Here is a 21,068-nt window from a genome sequence, read left to right on the forward strand (position 1 = left end):
CGTCCGGAGCCGACGGACCCATCGGAGCCGTCGGAGCTGTCGGAGCCGTTGGAGCCGTTGGAGCCCTCCGAAGCCGTTAGTCGGCAGCTGAAGCCGGTCGGGGCCGTCGTAGTGGTTGGAGCTGACGGAACCGGTTGGAGCCGTTGGAGCCGTCGGTGCCGTCGAAGCCGACGGAGCCAGTTGGAACCGTCGGAGTAGTTGTAATAGTCGGAAGTATTCTGAAGCGCTTTAATTTCCGGATATTAGCGATAATTTTATTTTTTTAAAAAGCTCACGAGTAACAAAAGAGTCTTCTTCATTTTTTGCTCTGTTTTTTTGACAAAAATAAAGTCAAAAACAATTGTTTGCTCCGTATATATATAGGAAAAAAAATTAATAAAACTAGGAGGTCAAGGAGCAATAGAACTATGACGGGAGGAAGGTTGATAAAATACGAAAAAACGAGGCAGACGAGTGTAATTATGCCAGTTTTGCACGGTTTTTTACATCGACTAACGTGTATGGTTTAGGCCGCACTTGTTTTTTACCGAATAACATGATGGCACATGGACAAGACAAAGAATGTAACTATCAATAATCCGTCCATCTTTTATGAAAATAAAGATCAATAATAGTTTAATTCATATTTTTCCTTTATATATATATATATATATATATACATATATATGTATATATATATATATATATATATATATATTATATATATATATATATATATATATATATATACATATATATATATAAATATATATGTATTATATATATATATATATATAATATATATAATATATATATATTATATATATATATATATATATATATATATATATAATATATATATATATATATATATATAACGGAGCAAACAATTGTTTTTGACATTTTGTTTAAAAAAATACAAAAAACTTCAGAGCAATAAATGAAGAAGACTCTTTTTTTACTCGTAAGCTGTTTTTTAAAATGAAATCATCACTGATATCGGGAAATTAAAGCGCTTCAGAATACTTCCGACTATTACAACGACTCCGACGACTCCATCTGCTCCGTCAGCTTCGACGGCACCGACGGCCCCAACGTCTCCAACCGGCTCCGTCGGTTCCGGACGGCTCCAACCGGCTCCGTCGGCTCCGACGACTACGACGGCTCCGGACGGCTCCAACTGCTACGACGGCTCCGACCGGCTCCAGCTGCCGACTAGCGGCTCCAGACAGCTCCGACGGCTCCGGACGGAACCGGACGGCTCCGACGGCTCCGAACGGCTCCGGGCGGAATCGACGGTTTGAATTTTTCGGAATCGGTGTCGGAGTAGCAATGCTCGGAAGCGATTCCGAGCCGTGGGTGCGATTCCGGTTACCCATCACTAGTAGACACCAACATCGGCACTATTACTTTAGCCAGACATCGATTGCCAGTGAAAACATTTAGAATTTCTCAGTATCATTAATCTCTATACAAGAAACTTTCACTAGCTTTATATGTAATTTATATGTATATGTATATATGTAATTTATATGTATATGTATATATGTAATTTATATGTATTTATATGTTTATATGTAAACTAGACAATAATTGTAATTCAAATCAATTCATAGAATTATAAAAACCGAGAACACACAGGATGAAGTAACTGTAAGCATGAAACGGCATTCGAAGAAGAATGTTAGATATTAGATTTAAATTTATAAGTATAAGAGATGAATGAGGCCAATAGGCTTACATTTCAGTATAGGTCAGTATGTGAAGTAGGGAAGCCGGCAGTTTCTACATGTTTCTATTGGCCACGGGGCTCCCAATCGTTCTGAGGACTCCAACTGACCACGGAATTACACACGCTACAATCTGATTGCGTCTCGGGGATCTGCTTTTACCTACTGATATTAAAATACATAAAGGACTTACAATCCTGAGAGCCTCTGGCGGCAGCGTTCAATCCTATTTCGTGACAAATACTCAGAAAATATGTATCTTTCATTTCTTTTACAATTTTAAAGCACTAATGAATAACGAAAGTAAGAAAGAATACAATAGGAAACTTTTTATAGACTGGTATGGGTTGGTGTCAGTTCCAGGATCGCTATGGGCTTAGTATCGGTTCAAGGACCACTATGGGTTCGTAATCGATACAAGAATCGGTAGGGATACGAAATCGGTTCAAGAATCAGTATTGGTTCGTGATCAATTCCAAGACCAGTGGATTCAGCACATGTTCCAGGACAGCTATGAGTTGTTGATCGGTTCGTGGACTGGTATGAGTTCAATATCAGTTCCAGTATCGGTATGGGTTCAATTTCAGTTCCAGGATAGGAATGAGTTCGTGATCGGTTCAAGGACCAGTATGGGTTTACTATAGAGGTGGGAGCTCGGAATCGAACTTACCCGATTCCGATTCCGTGCTCGGAATCAATTCCGGAGCCAATTCCGTTGCTGGAATCAATTCCGGAGCCGATTCCGAAGCCTATTCCGGAGCCGATTCCGGAGCCTATTGCCGAATTGCGATAAGAAATTTCAGAAACGAAATTATTCCGGTAAACTTCAAGACAATGTTTCGTTTACATGTAAATTAGGATTCTGTGTGTCTTCAATATATATCATCAATGGAGCTAAATGCCAATTCTTATAAATAAATGCCTTATTATAAATGCCGAAACTAATTCCGATTCTAAATCTAATTCCGATGAAGGAGCCGATCCCGGTGCCCATTCCGGCACCGATTCTGGAACCAATTCCGAAGCCGATTCTGATTCCGGAAACGATTCCAGAAACTGAGTCTTGACCTACTATCCGGAATCGATTCAAATCTTCAGAACTAGCCAGAATCGATTCCATCGAAAACTTCATTTCTCCATCAATAAGCTTACTATTAGTACCAGAACTGGTATAGGATAGGATTGAGCTGAGGGTCAGTTTATGATTCGTCATAAGTTGCTGATTTAAATTGAGTTTGGTAGTCGCTAATATTGGCGTACACCTCGAAGTAAAAAGGGATCCTTGAAATTTCGTTTCGTAGCCCTTTGACCAGGCCAAATTAACTAGCAAGTCTCGAAAGCGCGTATAGGCCGACATAAGTGCGTAGGTCGTTACGTCAAATAAAGTTGACGATTTACTACTGTAGCTGGTCTCGACATGCCCGTCATGGGTTCAAGCCCCGAATGGACCATGCCGTCATACGTAGGACTGCTATCTTTACTGCTATGGGGGGAATGAAAAAGTCACTGAAAGCCAAGCCCACAAGTAGTGGTACAGGCAGGCCTTGACCGACAACTGATGTTGAGCCAAGAAGAAGAAGAAGAATTTACTTTTTTTGTTGGGATTGAGAGTAGAAGGGAACATAAATATATCTCACAGACTCAATCAATGTAAGCAACAGTCAGAATATGAATAGAAATTACAAATACAGACTGTCGCCTACATACACGGCTAATGAGGATCGAAAACAACCGCAAAATACCGTATATCTCGAATTTCCGAGCGAGTCGAATCTTGGAATTCCTGCCCAAATATCACTAATTTTCATGTAATTTTGCAATCAGGAGGTGCTTTCAGCCACTTAATTAATTATTTGATATAATTCTGACTGAATATAACAGTTTCAAACCTTTTGAAATGGTTTTTAAACATTCGATCAAAATGGAAATTATTTGGCGTTTGAAATTGATATGTCCAATCAGGACAATTTGAAAGATCTGTCAAACTTGGATAACCGCGTTATCTCCGATTCTCGTATAAAGGTACCGTGTATCTCGGGGATTACCGAAACAGGTTTATTACGTTCAAAAAATTGTGAACAGTCAAGAGAGAATAGTGACTAACGATAAATATCGGCGCATTCAAAATATGAATCGGGAGAATCGTAGAGAGAGTGAGATAGCGAGAGACGATACATCTGTCGCAAGGTGTATGGCTATTAGGAGGTGAAGTGCTTCAGAGCAAATTTACATTTCACGGCTTGACATAACAACACTGCTGGGCTCCGGTATTAAATCGCGAAGGGCTCGAGGAGGGGTATAAAAAATTGTATGCGATTTGTCATAACAATTCTCAATCGTGGCGCCCGGCAAACGCGCTACTAATTTACCTTCTAAATAAACACACCTTGATCTGTTCGTACGGAAGTGTCAAAATACGAGGCTTTGCATGAAGAAGAAAATCGGCAATCTTGTGATTGATCTTAGCAAGGATGAACGCAAGTGTTCGAGTTAATAAAATGATAAGTTATAAACAATAAAAATATATCGAAGATCACGACAAAACACAACTACTACTACTACTACATCGTCTTCTTCTTCGACACAACAACTGTTGTCGGTCAAGATATTCTTGTACCACTAATGGACTTAACTTTCAGTGAATTATTTATTCCAAGATAGTCCCCAAATCGCCTGCTCGAGCTCCATAGCTGATTTGGGGCTGCATAACAAAACATCGTTCCGATGTCGTACTTTGTGGCTGATTAAAAGATAGACGGTACTTTACGGAACTATGGAGCTTTTTAACAGGCACATGATACTCTTTGGAACTTTGCGGCTGATTAGCACTATGTGTAGGGTTCATGATGGAACTTGAAGGCTTGTTAAGAAAGCGTTCTGAACTTGGTGGAACAGTATAGCTTTGTAATGCATGACATCGGCACAAGGTCCCAAATAGCCAGAATTGCTTAAACAGCTCATTTTGGCACGCTAAAGATCGCTGCTCTAATTCGCCTTTTGCAGTAGATAAACAGCATCAAAGTTCTATGTGGGTCTTTCAAACAGCGCCTAAGCAGCTTCCTTATGCCACGATGCCAGGGATTATTTTTCTTTGTGTTTTATTTTCAAGCAAGCGTCATCGATGAAATAAACAACAAGATTTGTTTCGTTTAAACACATGTGTATATTTTTAAATCCTTTATACAAAATTTTACACAATTTACTGATAATTCACAATCACTTCACTCAATATTCATTGTTCATTTAACGAATCTAACTTGTGCAGCAGCAATGAGATTATTGCCGGCGTCCGTCTTTGACACTTTGACAAGAGCCACCTTGTACCGATGTCATGCATTAAAAAGCTATGAAGTTCCACCAAGTTCAGTACCCTTTCTTAACAAGCCTTCAAGTTCCACCATGAACCCTACACAAAGTGCTAATCAGCCGCAAAGTTCCAAAAAGTACCATGTGCCTGTTAAAAAGCTCCATAGTTCCGCAAAGTACCGTCTGTCTCTTAATCAGCCACAAAGTACGACATCGGAACGATTTTTCGTTAAACAGCCCTAAATCAGCTATAAAGTACGAGCTGGCTATTTGGGGTGGCTCTTGTCAAAGTGTCAAAGACTGGTGCCGTCAATCATCTCGTTGCTGCTGCCCTAGCTAGTTAAGTTAATTGAAGGAGGAATATTGAGTGAAGTGATTGTGATTGTACAGTAAATTTTGATACATTTCGTGTAATTTATGAATATTAAGAATTTAAAAATATACACATGTACACAAACAAAACAAATCCTGTTGTTTATTTCATCGATGACGCTTGCTTGAAAATAAAACACAAAGAAAAATAATCCCCGGCACCGAGCATAAGGAAGCTGCTTAGGCGCTATTTAAAAGGACCGCCTGGAACTTTGATGCTGTTTAACTACTGCAAAAGGCGAATTAGAGCAGCGATCTTTAGCGTGCCAAACTGAGTTGCTTAAGCAATTCAGGCTATTTGGGCTACTACTAATATTACTAAATTACCAATAATTTAAATTGGATTTCAAGTTAGCCGACGTTTATGTGCTCATTCGACCAGTATTGACTCATTAGCCTTTCTTGTTTGTTTTTTTACCTCTTGAAAATAAAATAATATATTAGGCCGAAAATACACGGACAGGAATTTCACGGCCGCGGAATTCCACTTGCTGAAAAATGTATGGATATGACAGTTCGAGAAAGTTGCCATTGACACTTTTTATATGGGTTTGACAGCAGGCGGAGTTCCGCGGCCGCGAAATTCCGGTCTGTGTATTTTCGGCCTTATGTTTTTAATTACAATTATTTTATTTCAACTTATTTATTTAAAAATTCTTTATTTTTCATAACATTCATAGCAAAATCTCGAAATCTACTCAAAATATATCAGCTTCGTTGCGCGAGCTAGTACTCGCCCAAATAGCCAGAATTGTTTAAGCAGCTCATTTTGGCACGCTAAAGATCGCTGCTCTAATTCGCCTTTTGCAGTAGATAAACAGCATCAAAGTTCTATGTGGGTCTTTAAAACAGCGCCTAAGCAGCTTCCTTATGCCACGATTCCAGGGATTATTTTCTGTGTGTTTTATTTTCAAGCAAGCGTCATCGATGAAATAAACAACAAGATTTGTTTCGTTTAAACACATATGTATATTTTTAAAACTTTTGTATTGATGAATTACACAAAATTTTACACAATTTACTGATAATTCACAATCACTTCACTCAATATTCCTTCTTTAATTAACTTATCTAACTTGTACAGCAGCAATGAGATGATTGACGGCGTCTCTCTTTGACACTTTGACAAGATCCACCTTGTACCGATGCCATGCATTAAAAAGCTATAAAGTTCCACCAAGTTCGATACACACTCTTAACAAGCCTTAAAGTTCTATCATGAACCCTACACATAGTGCTAATCAGCCGCAAAGTTCCAAAGAGTACCATGTGCCTGTTAAAAAGCTCCGCAAAGTACCGTCTATCTCTTAATCAGCCACAAAGTACGACATCGGAACGATTTTTCGTTAAACAGCCCTAAATCAGCTATAAAGTACAAGCTGGCTATTTGGGCGGAAACCCTTCGCTTTTTTGCATACCCAGTCAGACAAATCGGACTTAATTTACCCCTATCGTACCGCTAAATTACCTATAATTTAAGAGTTATTTAATGTTCAATTAACCTTTAAGTTGGCAACCGGATACCCGGGTATTTTTTTCAACTTCGAACTGCAATAACTTTTGATTCATTGCTTTTATTGACCTTAAATTTTCCGTAGCCTCCCAACTTTTAATTTATGATTTTTTGGTGCATCAGTTGTAATTTCAAACAGCCTGTAAGTATTTTATTTTGAATTTTTTTAACTTTACCACGTAAGTTGGCAACCAGCATACCCGGGTATTCCATACATTTTGTATGGAGAATGACGTTTCTCTTCTTCCTCTTTTCGTATTGTGCTTATTTTTTTATCAGATTCAGGCGATTCCAAATTTCAATTTGACCGTTATTTTTGTAATAAAATGAAAAAAATTAATGAATAAATGAAGTAGAAGAGAATATATGGTCGACATTACTTGCTTACAGCATTAAAATATAGAAAGCATTGTTTACCTATGAAAATCGTTAATTTTTTGCATCAAAACGTGTGGAATACCCGGGTATGCCGGTTGCCAACTTACGTGTGTAAATCTGGTTGCCAACTCTACGGTTAACGGTCGTTAATTTACCCATTCTAGCAGTTTTGACAGATCCTATTCCTTCCTCTATTTTGTTTTTATTTTTTTCGGTCAATTTTTTAATAAATAACACGAAATTTATTATATTATAGTTAAATGGTTATATTCAATCCTTTTCCTTAACTTATACCAACGATTACAATATATTTTTTTAGCAAATTCGACTTGAACAGCCGCTTCACCCGGAGAAGGTGATGCACAAATAGCACTAATAAACGCAATTTTTCGGGTGTTTTACATTCAACCATGGGCTGTCACCCGCTGCGGGTGTCAAATTCCATACATTTTCAGAAAACGCATGCACGCCCGCATCAGCGATTACCACTGCTTCACAAAACTGCTCGAAACTACTTGACGGGCACAGCACCAAACCATCGCCCACCTCTAGTAACACACCTTGGTCGGAGCACGTAGTCGATTGTGCAATGTGAACGAATTGTCCATTGGGCAGAGCACCTAATGTTTATAGGAAAAGCTTGTAAATACAGCACATGTTAACAGGTCATTGAAAAGAGCGCGCTTCGCTGTCTTGTTTTCATTTTAGCCGAAACGTTTCCGAAAGATGTTTTGCAACGCTTCTCGGCCCGGCGTGCGTTAATGTGTTGCGAGTGAATATTTTCTCCTAGCTCGGCTCGGCCGCAGTCGAGTCAGTGGTTCAGCTGTGGTAGAGGCGCCCCCCAAACATACATCATGCCGGAGTACATGATCAACGGTATTCCGGTGAACTTTCCGTTCGAGCCGTACGAGCTGCAGAAGAACTACATGGCCAAGGTGATCGAGTGTTTGCAGAACAAAACGAACGGTGTGCTGGAGTCGCCGACCGGCACCGGCAAAACGCTCAGTCTGCTGTGCTCCTCCATGGCCTGGTTGCTGCACATGAAGCCAAAGGTAAGCCGGTACAGGAAGATACATGTCACAGCTTGTGTCATTCACGCTTTGTCGCTCACACCCACAGCAACCGAAGCACCGAATGGAGACGATCGACACACTGCCAGAGCCGCCGGAGCTGAGCAACGCGAAACATGCCGCCCTCGATCCGGAGCAGGCGCTTGCCCTGCAGCAGCAGAAGGCCAACGCGAAGATGAAGATCATCTACGCGTCCCGCACCCACTCGCAGCTGTCCCAGGCGATGCAGGAGCTGAAGAACACCAGCTACCTGTTCGTGCGCTCCATCATCCTGGGGTCGCGCGACCAGCTCTGCATACACCCGGACATCTCGAAGCAGGAAAACAACGCGATCAAGACGGTGCTGTGCCGGGAGTCGGTGAAGGCCCGCAACTGCTCGTTCTACAACCGCGTCGAGACGGCGAAGGACCGGCCGGACGTGGCGACCGTGCCCGTGATGGACATCGAGGATCTGGTGACGGTCGGCCGCAAGCTGAAGGCGTGCCCGTACTATCTGTCCAAGGAGCTGGTCGAGCAGGCGGACGTCATCTTCATGCCGTACAACTATCTGCTCGACCCGAAGGCGCGCAAATCGAACGGGCTCAGCCTGCAGAACAGCGTGATCATACTGGACGAGGCGCACAACGTGGAGAAGATGTGCGAGGAGGTCGGTTCGGCGCTGCTCCGGTCGTCCGACATTGCGCTCGCGATCGAGGACGCGTCCTCGGTCATCAAGTCGATGATGGACGGGGGCGGCGCCTGGTCCGGCGACGGGGAAAAGCAGCTCGAGCTCACGCTGGACGATCTGGTGCTGCTGAAGGAGATTCTGCTCGGCGTGGAGAAAGCGGTGGACGACATTGGGATCCTGTTCTCGCAGGGCGGCACCACCCATCCGGGCACGTACATATTCGATCTGCTGGAGAAGGCGAACGTAAGTGCAATGGTGTTTTTTATTGTTTTTTTTTTTTAACTTGATTTTTCGCTTCCCTCTTCCGACAGATCAAGTTCGGCAACATTAACGTGGTGCTGCAGGTGATGAACTCGCTCATCACGCACATCACCACCGAGAAGACGGGCGGCTTCGTGCGGCGCGGTGCCGGTTTGCAGTCGATGGTGGACTTTCTCGAGGTGGTGTTCGCCAGCAGCGGGCCCGAGTACCGCCAGGCGGTCGAGAAGTGTTTCCGCGTGCACATCGAGCCGGAGGAGCCGAAGCAGCCGGCCAAGGGTGGCGTGAAGCGGGCGGACGGCTGGACGGCGACCAAGCAGCCGCTCAAGGCGCCGGTCAAGTCCGCCTCGAAGGTGATCAACTTCTGGTGCTTCAATCCCGGGTTCGGCATGCGGCAGCTGGTGGACAGCGGGACGCGCAGCATCATACTGACGAGCGGCACGCTCGCCCCGCTCAAGCCGTTCATCAGCGAGCTCAGCCTGCCGGTGGCGGTCAGCCTGGAGAACCCGCACATCATCGCCCGCAGCCAGGTGTACGTGAAGGTGATCACGCACGGGCCCGACCGGGTCGAGCTGAACTCGAGCTTCAAGAACCGGTCCAACCCGGAGTACATCGCGTCGCTCGGCCGCACCGCGCTGTCGCTGTGTCCCATCATCCCGGGCGGGCTGCTCATCTTCTTTCCCTCCTACCCGCTGCTGAACAAGTGCAGCGAGGAGTGGCAAGCGTCCGGCATCTGGGGGCAGATCAGCCGCATCAAGCAGATCTTCGTGGAGCCGCGCGGCAAGGACCAGTTCACCACGACCATGGCGGAGTACTACGCGCAGGTGCGCGACCCGGCCAGCCGCGGCGCCATCTTTATGGCCGTGTGCCGCGGCAAGGTGTCCGAGGGGCTGGACTTTGCCGACGCGAACGGGCGCGCGGTCATGATCACGGGCCTGCCGTTCCCGCCGATGATGGACGCGCGGGTGGTGCTGAAGAAGCAGTACCTCGACACGAACCGGACGCGCGAGAACGAGCTCATCACCGGCAACGACTGGTACTCGCTGGAGGCGTCCCGCGCCGTCAACCAGGCGATCGGGCGCGTCATCCGCCACAAGGACGACTACGGCGCGATACTGCTGTGCGATTCGCGCTTCCAAAACGCCCGCCAGCAGGCGCAGCTGTCCGCTTGGATACACAGCCACCTGCGGGAGGGCAGCGCCGTGCCGAACTTCGGCACGGTGGTCGGCGAGATGTCGCGCTTCTTCCGCCACATGAGCACGGCGAGCCTGCCGGCCCGGGTGCGGGACGTGTGCGCCGTTAAGGACGAGCCGGGCGAGGCGGCGAAGGAGGAGCCGGGCAAGGGGAAGCGGTTCGCCACCGCCGTCAAGGGAGGCGGGATCAACACGTTTGCGGAAAAGTTTCGGCTCAGCGAGTATCTGCCCGACTCGATGAAAGTGAACCACCACTCGCGGAGCACGATGCCGGCGGGCGGCGATGCGGAGGCCGGCGGCAGCGGGCTGGTGACGCTGCACAAGCGCGAACGAAACGATGGCGAGGGGCGGCCACCGTCGGCCGGTGCGTTCGAAGCGACGCGCAAGAGGCGAAAAATTGTGATCGTCCCGCAGCCTCTCGTCAAACGCGAGGACACGGAGGACGGGGAGAACGTGCTGCTGCCGGTGAAGCAGGAACCGGATGTGGCGGCCGCTGCCAGCGTCAAGCGCGTGGCGCCGGAGAATCGGGTGGACTTTTTGCGCGAGGTCAAGTGTTCGCTGAGCGCGGGAAGCTATAAAACGTTCCTACAGTCGCTGGCCGTGTACAACAGGGATAGCGATTTTGTGCTGTTTATTAAGCAGCTGTGCTCTTGCTTCAATGCACCACACTTGCACTACCTGTTGCTGGGTAAGTATAGACAATACGCATTGATTTTAAGGGAAGGTACGAAAATGCATGTTCAACCTATGCGCTTTTTCTTTTCTTTTCAGCGATGCGGCGATTCATCAAGCAAGAACATACGCTTGAATTCGATACGATCATAGAGAGAATTGAATCCCGATACTTGAGCGACATGTAATGTAAGTTTGTTTTTTGTAAAAATACATGCATATTGGAATCCTGCCGAACTTTCTTTGAACGATTCAGCACAACATTGGATTCTGAAAGAAACTCTATATCTAATAAAAAAATATGATAATATTCTAAATAACTCGTGATGGGGATATGGTGTTTCTCGTTGAAGTTATCCAGTTAATTCACCCTGTTGCAGACTACCCGGCTAGCCGAATCGATTTTAATTGCTTATTTCTCTGATGCTAAGAATCCGATTGACTTGAAATTTGGAATGTGTGTGTAAACCACAGCCATGTTTCTCTGACATTTTCTAAAAAGAACCTGTTTTTAGAATATTTTAGACAATACCCCTATTCCAGAAAACCGGGCTACCCAAAAGCCAGCGATTTTGGAGGCTTATAACTTTTGAATCCGTTATCTATTATCGATGCAATATTCTGATGAAAATTGAAGAAACTAATAATGTTTCTATAACTGTACATAGATTGGTTCAACTCAATACCGTTTTTATTTTAAAGCTGTTCAAAGATGAAAAGATTGTTTTTAAATGGAAATAACATTTTTTGTAATACTTTACAAAATTTTTACAGCAAAAAGACTCTAATAGTTTAGAGAATTGTATATTACGCGTCTACCATAAACATTCCAAAGTTTTTCTTCGAGTATCTAAAAAGATAAAAAAGTTTCCATTTGAATAAAAACCGTTACATTCCTTCCTGACCCTTCCTGGTAAAAAGAAACCAGCATCAAATGTAAAATTCAAACACAATGTTTAAATTCAGTCTTTTTACAATATACATTCAATGTAACTTATAAATAAACAGAGACCAATTTATGAAGTTTTGCATTTGTCGCATTAAAACATTTTGCAAAATTATTATGGCAGTTGTGTTGTAACGGTTTTTTATTCAATAGAAACGGCTTTATCTTTATTCTATGGAAACGATTTGCGAAATTATAGTGAATTGTTTGGCTAAAATAGAGGATTTAGCCACCGAAGCAGCTCGTAACGCAGCTCGGAAGTACAGTAAAGAATTTTAAATTTAAACTCAACAACAAATTTGAACGTAAACCTGAGCCCTGTGAATCATTATCTTGACCGTAAGATCGTGCGATCCACAGAAAGAGTGCGAGATTTTTGGCAATAAAAACGATAGCGTATGGTTAAATAAATCTCAGAAACTGTGAGAAATCATAATAAGGAACATAAAAAAGAGAAAGCAAAAAAGGTTGATTTGCTCAATTATTAAATCATAATTTAATAAGAGCTACATTTGGCCCGATTACAGGGTTATGTAAGATAGTTTCGATGGAATTTCATAACTTTAAGATGCGATAATTTTTTGAAAAGGCAAGGCAACGAATTCCAGATGACAGTTAATTCCAAGGGATGCATTAAGAGAAACTGTTTCAGAATGCATACCTGGGATCCTGGGACTAATCCCAAACCCATGTATATCCATGTCTATATTTGAATTTTTACAGAACACATTTTGTGCTGGAACTGATTCAAATCCCATATAGGTGTTTAAATTAGACATGAACCTGGCCCTGGAACTGATCCTAGGCCCTTACCGGTCTTTTAACTGATCCTAACACCATACCGGTCGTGAAATTGATCCTGACACCATACCGCAGTGCTCTCCTACCTATTTTCAAGATCACGGAGCATATATTGAGGGCATATATTTTGTGGACTTGATCCAATGCTTTTTGATCATAAATATGTTTAAATCTTATTGTAGACATATCTGTTGATTTTTTTCTTGATTTTGGGTAACAAAATTGCACGATATGTAGTGTAATAAGCTTTTTCATTAAAACAAATTCTTTCGCAGAATTCTTCTGGTAACGATACGGACAACAGGTTGGAGACCAATGCCATACCGGGTCTGGAATATATTTTGCCCCTTACCCTGTACTGAAACTGCTCCAAAAAGCATACCGGTCCTAGCATTGATCCCGAACCCATACCAGAACATACACTGAAACCAAAACGGTCCTGGAACTGATCCTGACCCCATGCAGACCCTGTAACATATACCTAATGGAACTAATCCCAAACCCATACGGTCACCCTAAGCAAAGTTTGACAATCCGGCTGCGTGATACTTAATAAGAATCGAAGGCATGTATAGGCCGGCAGGACCCGTTACTCCAGGTTGTTTCAGTTACTTATTTGTAGACATTTTGCCGTGGCATTTTCATACATTTGGATCTGCAATGGCGGCCACCTAAAGTAGGACACCTATTTTATGACTTTGGGGCTTCCTAGACAGTTTCTCGGACCTCTTACTGGAAAACTTTCCCACAAGTCGTTGATAAAATTATTAAGCTATGCTATGCCAAATATTAAGCAAATGTATGAAAAAAATCTCGAAACGCAACGCCAGCAGCGATCGACTGTAGAATTCTGACTGTAACTTGTATCTTCCTTTCTTCTCGAAAACTCAAAACTAAGTCGGCGTAGCGTGTTCTATTACCAAAAGCGGTTGCCATTGTATGACTGGTAAACTAAGCAAAAGCATCCAAGCTACCGCTGCAAAGTAACTCTGATAAGCCTTTACTAGAATTTTATTATATAGATATCTCTTTCTACTTGTTAGTCCATCGAATTTTGATTTTGACAGTGTTTCAATGATTTCATTCCCAAAGATGTCAATACTTGCAGAAAACGGAAATATTTTTCTTCAAAGCAGCCAAACCATCGTTTGCGATCCATTTCCCACTATGATTTTGATACCGAGAACGACTGGCTTGAATTGATTCTGGAATCGAAAGATCGTGTAGACGATTTAATGTAAAAAAAACTGTTTTATTTCTATGGAAACGTCGGAACCGGTTTTAAATGCGTGGTCGTTTGTTTCCATGGCAATATTGAGCTTGACATTGAGACATCCATTGCAGGAATTGCAGGAAAATAATCTGCCGCCGTCTGTTTGGTCTAGTGGTGGGAGCTCGGAATTGGACCTACCCGATTCCGATTCCATGTTCGGAAAAAAATCCGGAGCCGATTCCGAAGCTGGATGATGGAGTTGACTCGGCTCCGTAATCAGAATCGAGCTGAGATTCGCAATTTGCTCCAGTAACGGAATCAGGATTAACTCCAGACATGGAATTAGGTCTGGGATGATCCGGAATGAAGGAGGTCCGTTGTGCTATCTTGGGACGGTCATTACTTCGGACAACGACATCAGCAGCGAAATCCAGAGACGCACTGTGCAGGAATATCGTTCATACTATGGGCTTTACCGACTGCTGAGATCCAGCAGACTTCGAGCCCGCACGAAATGTGAGATATATCGCATATTGATTCGCTCGGTGGTCCTCCATGGACACGAGTCTTGTCATGTCATGAGGATGCCGGAATCATGCCCCAAGAAGCAATCCCCAGTTCGGCATAAGGCGGAGACTCGATGGCTGGATCAGATGAAGCGAGACCTGCCGGAGATCGGGTGTCTACATGGATGGGAGGGACAGAGCATCCTGGATCGTTACAAGTAAATATTGATTCATGTTGCCAATTCGCTTGCGGAACCGATTCTGGAGCCGATTCCGGAGCTGGTTTTGATTCCGAAATCAATTCCGGAACCGATTCCGAAAATTAGTATCCGTAATCGATTCCGACGAAATCTTCATTTTTCCCATCACTAATTTGCGGAATTGCAGCTGAACTGGTCAAGAATGGAGGTGCACGACTAGAAAACGAGATTCATCAAATTGTTACTGAGGTGTGGGATAGCGAATCGATGCCTTGTGATTGGAATCTCGGCATCATCTACCCCGTATACAAGAAGGGAGACAGGTTGGACTGCAACAACTACAGGGGTATTACGGTGTTGAATACCGCCTATAAAATATTCTCCCTGATCCTTCAGGATCGCCTTGTCCCGCACGTCGAAGAGATAGTAGGAAACTATCAAAGAGGATTCCGAAACGGAAAATCAACCACTGATCAGATCTTCACCATGCGGCAGATCTTGGAGAAGATGGCTGAATACAAAAACGACACATACCATCTCTTCATAGACTTCAAAGCCGCATACGATAGCATAGCCAGGGTAAAACTGTACGATGCTATGAGCTCATTTGGAATCCCGGCCAAACTGATAAGGCTAGTTAGAATGACTATGACCAACGTCACATGCCAGGTGAGGGTGGATGGAAAACTCTCAGGACCTTTTGCTACCACCAAAGGTCTGCGCCAGGGGGACGGGCTTGCCTGTCTCCTATTCAACTTGGCGCTAGAGAGGGCCATCCGCGACTCGAGGGTGGAGACTACGGGAACCATCTTCTATAAGTCAACCCAGATCCTGGCATACGCTGATGATATAGACATCATTGGTCTGCGGCTCTCCTATGTAGCAGAAGCCTACCAAGGGATTGAGCAGGCGGCAGAGAGCCTCGGATTGCAGATAAACGAGGCAAAGACCAAACTGATGGTGGCAACATCAGCGGACCTACCAATAAATAATCCGAATCTACGTAGGTGTGACGTACAGATAGGTGAACGCACTTTTGAAGTCGTCCCACAATTCACCTATCTTGGGTCAAAGGTCAGCAACGACAACAGCATGGAAGCTGAGTTGCGCGCAAGGATGCTGGCTGCCAACCGGTCATTCTACAGCCTGAAAAAGCAGTTTACCTCAAAGAACCTGTCGCGACGGACGAAGCTGGGACTATATAGTACCTATATAGTACCAGTACTCACATACGCCTCTGAGACATGGACACTGTCCAAATCTGACGAAACCCTCTTAGCCGCGTTCGAGAGGAAGATGCTCAGAAGGATACTTGGCCCCGTATGTGTGGAAGGACAATGGAGGAGCCGCTATAATGACGAGCTATACGAGATGTACGGCGACCTCACTGTCGTACAGCGTATAAAGCTCGCCAGGCTCCGGTGGGCTGGCCATGTTATACGCATGGAAACGGACGACCCAGCCCGTAAAGTCTTTTTAGGCCGTCCACAAGGACAGAGGAGGCGTGGTAGGCCCAAATTGAGGTGGCAAGATGGCGTGGAGGCGTCCGCCATTAAGGCCGGGATAACGGACTGACAGACGAAGGCGCGAGACCGTGAGCGGTTTCGGACACTCCTGAGGCAGGCCAAGACCGCAAAGCGGTTGTAGTGCCGGATAAGTAAGTAAGTAAATTTGGTCGTTGATGGGCCACAGAATGACCGTCGATACTTAGCGCAAAGATCGCAAGCTGCTCACAAAGTGCGTTGTAACAAAGAACGAATCAGCAATACTTCCCTTCAACCAACTCCGCAAAAAAAGAAAAAGAAAAACATAAAAAAAGGAAACCGTACAGTTACAATTCACAAAAGGTTTTTTTTTATTTACATTATATATATGTATGTATGGTTACAGTGGATGCATCCGCATTAAATACATCGTATCACAACTAACGAAAGCTCATTTCAAATGAAACAGAACAAAAATAATACTTACAAGGGGAAATGGTGTTAACGAAACAGCAGTATGACTAAATTCACTGCCAATAGATACGTTTATTGACATCGATGATAGATAAACTGGAGATGTAGTATTAAGGTAGGTCCTATTAATCATTAGTACAAAACGGGGGTTCGCACAAATTATAGTAAAGTAACTAACCTAGGCGGGGCGTGCCTAGACCGCCTCCTGCATCGATTGTAAATAGAAATTGCCATACACTTCAAAGTTGTGCGAGACAATCCGCTTGAACTGGCCGGCCAGCTGGACCGTCTCGTCGCGGTAGTCCCGGAAGCAGACGGGAAAGGGCACGTGCTCCTCCCGCTCGGTCAGCAGCAGCTCGCGCATGTACTGCATCATCTTGCGCCAGACGACGCTGTACACGGTCATGGTGCGGTCGATGCGCAGTATCTGGGTCTTCAGTGCCTGCTTCGCCGCATCCGGCACGGCCGGTCCGCTCGGCTCGTCGGCGTGCGCCGACACGCAGTCGAGCACCTGCACGCAGAGGCTTTCCAGCAGCTCCTGCAGCTCCACCTTGCCCGGATAGTCGGCGCTGAGGATGGCCAGCTTCGCCGCCAGATCGCACCGCCTCGGATGGTTGGCCAGCGTCGGTACGGTGGCGCAGGTCAGCTGCATCACGGTGGCGCACACGCTCAGCCGCATCGTCTGCTCCTTCAGCTGCACCACGCGCTCCAGATCCAGCTTGAGCAGCTCCGGGAACGGGTGGTCCGCGCCCGGCTGGATCAGCTCCTGGTACGCATCGATGTAGTAGTCCGGCATGAGCACGTCCGTCAGCCGCACGGTGCGCCCCGTCGTGGCGGACACGCCATTGTGGCCGCCGGCAGCGCCCTCCTCGGACGGCCGCTCCCGGCCGGCGGGATTGTTGCGCTTCAGCCACTCCATCGTGGCGGGGAACTGGTTGCCGCACAGGGTCTGCAGCTCGGCGAACTTTTTGCGCTCGTAGTCGACCGAGTAGCGCACGAACTGGGCGCGCGTCGACGCGAGCACAAAGTTGGCCATGTCGAGCTTCATCTTGTCCAGCACCTCCATGATGCCGCGCAGCTGCGCGATCGGGTCCTGCTCGCGCTTGAGCGCCGCGATCTCGGCGTCCCGCGCCGGACAGCACGCCATGCCCATGATCTTGATGATGAACTGCGCGTTGTGCTCGAGCACCGCGGCGCCGTGCTCGTCCGCCAGCTGGCGGATGTTGTGCTCGTCCAACACCACCAGGATGGCGTCCAGCGCCCGGTCGTTGTTGCCCCGGAGCAGCGACTTGAACGTCTCCTTGATGTCCAGCAGCAGCTGTATCACCATCGTGTAGCAGGGCGGCTGCTGGGCCAGCAGCTCGCGCATCAGATTCCAGTACGCGTCCTTCACCGTCTTCTGCACGACGTAGCCCACCGAGCCCGGGGTGGTCGGCTTCAGCTGGAACTTCTCGTTGATCGCTATCTCGTGCACGAGCGCCATGTCTTCCAGCGACCGCTCCAGGTCGGACAGGCGGACGAACTTTTCCGGCTCGTCGTCCGTCGCCGGCATGACGAAGCCAATGTCCTGCGCGTTCTCGCTGTTCAGGCTCGCGTCTTCCATCAGCTTCGTCACCATGTCGAGGAGCAATTTCTTCTTGTCATCTTCGGTGGCGAGTTCCTCCTTTTTCATGCGAGCGTCGCGTCTGCAAGGAAAGAGGGGGCACCACACCACGCCACAGATATATTAGCCTTATTGTAACTTTGTTGGTGCGTATAATGAAGCTCTTACCCTGTATTATCAGGCATCGTGTCGCGACGAGAACCACCAATTTGCTCAGAAATGATGACGGAAATAGCTAGATGCGCAAAGAATGAGAAACAGTTTTTTTTATATATTACAAAACTATGCACTGTACCAGCAACAGATGAGCAGTATGCGTTACGGCGTTCATCCGTTCTCTATCGCTTGATTTGGAAGCAGGCCGTTTGCTTTATGTGGCGGCATGTTGAGACATGTTTAAGTAAACTACATTTTTTACGAAGATGCGCAAGGGTTTCGCAAAGAAAAACTAAAACTGCATTTTATTTTACGTTACATAACGTACGGCTCCCGATTCGAATGCGACCAGCTGAGCTTTATTGTGCTGCAACCATCCGTTACAGGCAAGTAAGCGCACCCTCCCACTCCCCGGTTGCTTTGTTTTTCCGTGGCGATGTTGCAATTATGAACCGTGCGCGGGGATTACAACACAACTGAAAGTGTTTTATTTTTAAATTTTACTCCAACTTTACTGTTTGGGCGACCAGGAGAGGAGAGAGTGTTGTATGCTGTTTTATTTTATTTTATTTTATTTTTTTGGCGATACATATCTTGCCTTACTGTTTGTACTAGAAATTCAATTAAACAAAGAGCACTAACAAATCGAAGTTGCATGTTTTCCTGCTCAGTCTGGGGCTGATTGATTTGCGTTGCCATGGATACGGGTACGACAAAATGGAGCACAAAGCTCTTCATACTTTTTCTTGCCCGTACAACCCCATAAAAGGCAAATATACCAGAGACATTGAGTTTGGTTCTGCACTCTTGCGCTTTTGGAGCAGCAAACATCAGCAGTGGGAATCATCGAACGATTGCATATTGATTGTAGCGACTGGAAATACGGAGCGCGTAATGTTTACCACTTCCTGCAAAAGTTTTAAAACACAACCCGTCCCCAGCTGGACACTTCACGCCCGTCACAACATGTTGATTTTCTAATAATGCGTATTTAGCTGCGCAACACAAACAAAGGGACAAAACAGAGAGAAATGAACGAAAGAAAGAAAAAACATGTTTCGAAGGGCAATTGCACCCTTACAGAAAACATGAACCACCTATTAGCGTAGTTGTCTCCCCTCCCGGGACCCGAGAGAGAGAGAGAGCTTTCGTAGTTTTTGGCAGCGAAAATAGAAACTGGGGCTAGTATTGGGTCACACTTTTCAATGTAGTACGACGCACTACTGGCTAACGCGTATGTCTCTCGCAGCTGATGTTGACCAACAAAGACTTCCTCTTTTCCGTAATTGGCTTTCTCACCTGCTACACACTGCAAATTCCACTAATACACACACGCACGAGCACGACCGTCCTTCGGGCGTTGCTGATTGTTTGAAACTAACACTTGCGAAGTTTTTGTCGTCTCTTTATATAGGAATAGAGTTTTCGAGTGGTGGGGGAGGGTCGTTCTCAAAACAATTCAACGTGACGTTTGACGTCTATGGGCGCAGCCAGACGCACCGAAAACCACACCGTTACGAAAACGAAGTGGCATTAAAAAAACACTTGTTGATGAAAATAAATGAAAAACTCAAGTAAAGTTTTGCTTTAAATTGATGTCGGTAGAAGAAGACGAACGGCAATTTAGTTAGGTTTTCGCTGCACTGACGAGTGGACCAAAAAAGGAGCGTTACAATGCGTTATATTTCAGCTATAAATTGGTTCGTTACGTTGGATTTATCGGTGTGTCCGGCAGGAGCCTGGCAGCCGATACATAAAATTTTATTTTTAAATAAAATTTCTCTATAAATTAAATTTTTATAGAGAAATTAAGGTCCGGGCTTATGAAACTGTTTTGACAACAATTGTTCTGTGAGGCCGCTCCCAGACACATCGAAAACCCACCGTAACGGAGAAAATGACAGACGAAACGTAACGCATTGTAACGCTCATTTTTTCGGCAGATCGATTTCGGTCCACCTGCCGGCGAGCGATATCCGAACGAAATTGCTGTGAATGTGGTTTTGCAGTGCAAAACAGCAATTTAACAAAAACTTAATTTCAAATTTTCTTGTTATTCTCACCCAAAGTGAAGAAAACAAAATTCACTTTTTGTTTGTTTACAATAACAAGCGTTATTTTTCGCTTTTAAAACTTTTTCGTTACGGTGGTTTTTTCGGTGTTTCTAGCAGCAGCCCAACAAAATTGCTGTGTGTTTTCTTCTGCATTGCATACCAACAAATTAACACAACTATCACATAGGTTTGGCCGATCGCCGATTTGGTGAGTTTTATTTTTCTCAATTTTGATGAGAATAACAGGAATGTTAAAATTTAATTTGTGTTAAATTGATGTTGGCACTGCAGAAGCACGCTAACAGCAATTTCGCTGCGCCGACGAGTGAACCGAAATCGGTCGGGCGGAAATAAAAGCGTTACAATGCGTTATATTTACTCTATCACATTTTTTCGTTACGGTAGTTTTTCGGTGTGCCTGGCCCACACATGGCCCGTTGAAGTTAGTGTGTAATGAAATATCAAATACAAGATATCCTCGACGCATAAAAAG

The 21,068-nt window shown here is 45.1% G+C and overlaps 2 protein-coding genes across 6 annotated transcripts; one reads left to right on the forward strand and one right to left on the reverse strand.

Annotated features, from left to right (window-relative positions):
* Positions 1-7,872: 7,872 nt before the first annotated feature.
* On the forward strand, positions 7,873-11,370 carry LOC121602392 (regulator of telomere elongation helicase 1 homolog). Its single transcript, XM_041931167.1, has 4 exons — positions 7,873-8,330; positions 8,398-9,258; positions 9,327-11,154; positions 11,238-11,370. Exons 1-4 carry the CDS (start codon positions 8,133-8,135, stop codon positions 11,324-11,326), a joined length of 2,976 nt encoding a protein of 991 aa, XP_041787101.1. The 5' UTR covers positions 7,873-8,132; the 3' UTR covers positions 11,327-11,370.
* A 5,265-nt stretch (positions 11,371-16,635) lies between these two features.
* On the reverse strand, positions 16,636-19,928 carry LOC121602390 (T-complex protein 11-like protein 1). 5 transcript variants are annotated; one of them, XM_041931162.1, is made up of 4 exons: positions 19,301-19,417; positions 18,534-18,600; positions 16,941-18,447; positions 16,636-16,858 (listed from the first exon to the last, which is right to left on the reverse strand). In XM_041931162.1, exons 1-3 carry the CDS (start codon positions 19,350-19,352, stop codon positions 16,956-16,958), a joined length of 1,611 nt encoding a protein of 536 aa, XP_041787096.1. In that variant the 5' UTR covers positions 19,353-19,417; the 3' UTR covers positions 16,636-16,858; positions 16,941-16,955. The 5 variants fall into 5 exon arrangements, with proteins under 5 accessions (XP_041787096.1, XP_041787097.1, XP_041787099.1 ...); XM_041931163.1 differs by lacking the exon at positions 19,301-19,417 and adding an exon at positions 19,821-19,928 and having other exon boundaries at positions 16,636-18,447; XM_041931165.1 differs by lacking the exon at positions 19,301-19,417 and adding an exon at positions 19,619-19,806 and having other exon boundaries at positions 16,636-18,447.
* Between the last annotated feature and the right edge of the window lie 1,140 nt (positions 19,929-21,068).

The sequence above is a fragment of the Anopheles merus genome, unplaced genomic scaffold (assembly GCF_017562075.2).
Source record: "Anopheles merus strain MAF unplaced genomic scaffold, AmerM5.1 LNR4000436, whole genome shotgun sequence".
Lineage (NCBI taxonomy): Eukaryota > Metazoa > Arthropoda > Insecta > Diptera > Culicidae > Anopheles > Anopheles merus.

Coding starts and splice junctions, on each gene's coding strand:
- LOC121602390 (XM_041931162.1), bottom strand. CDS start 19,352: ATGTTTGCTGCTCCAAAAGCGCAAGAGTGCAGAACCAAACTCAATGTC. Junction 18,601..19,300: donor AACCAAACTCAATGTCTCTG/GTATATTTGCCT, acceptor TTGCGCATCTAG/CTATTTCCGTCATCATTTCT. Junction 18,448..18,533: donor ACGATGCCTGATAATACAGG/GTAAGAGCTTCA, acceptor CTTTCCTTGCAG/ACGCGACGCTCGCATGAAAA.
- LOC121602392 (XM_041931167.1), top strand. CDS start 8,133: ATGCCGGAGTACATGATCAACGGTATTCCGGTGAACTTTCCGTTCGAG. Junction 9,259..9,326: donor ATCTGCTGGAGAAGGCGAAC/GTAAGTGCAATG, acceptor CTCTTCCGACAG/ATCAAGTTCGGCAACATTAA. Junction 11,155..11,237: donor CTTGCACTACCTGTTGCTGG/GTAAGTATAGAC, acceptor TTTTCTTTTCAG/CGATGCGGCGATTCATCAAG.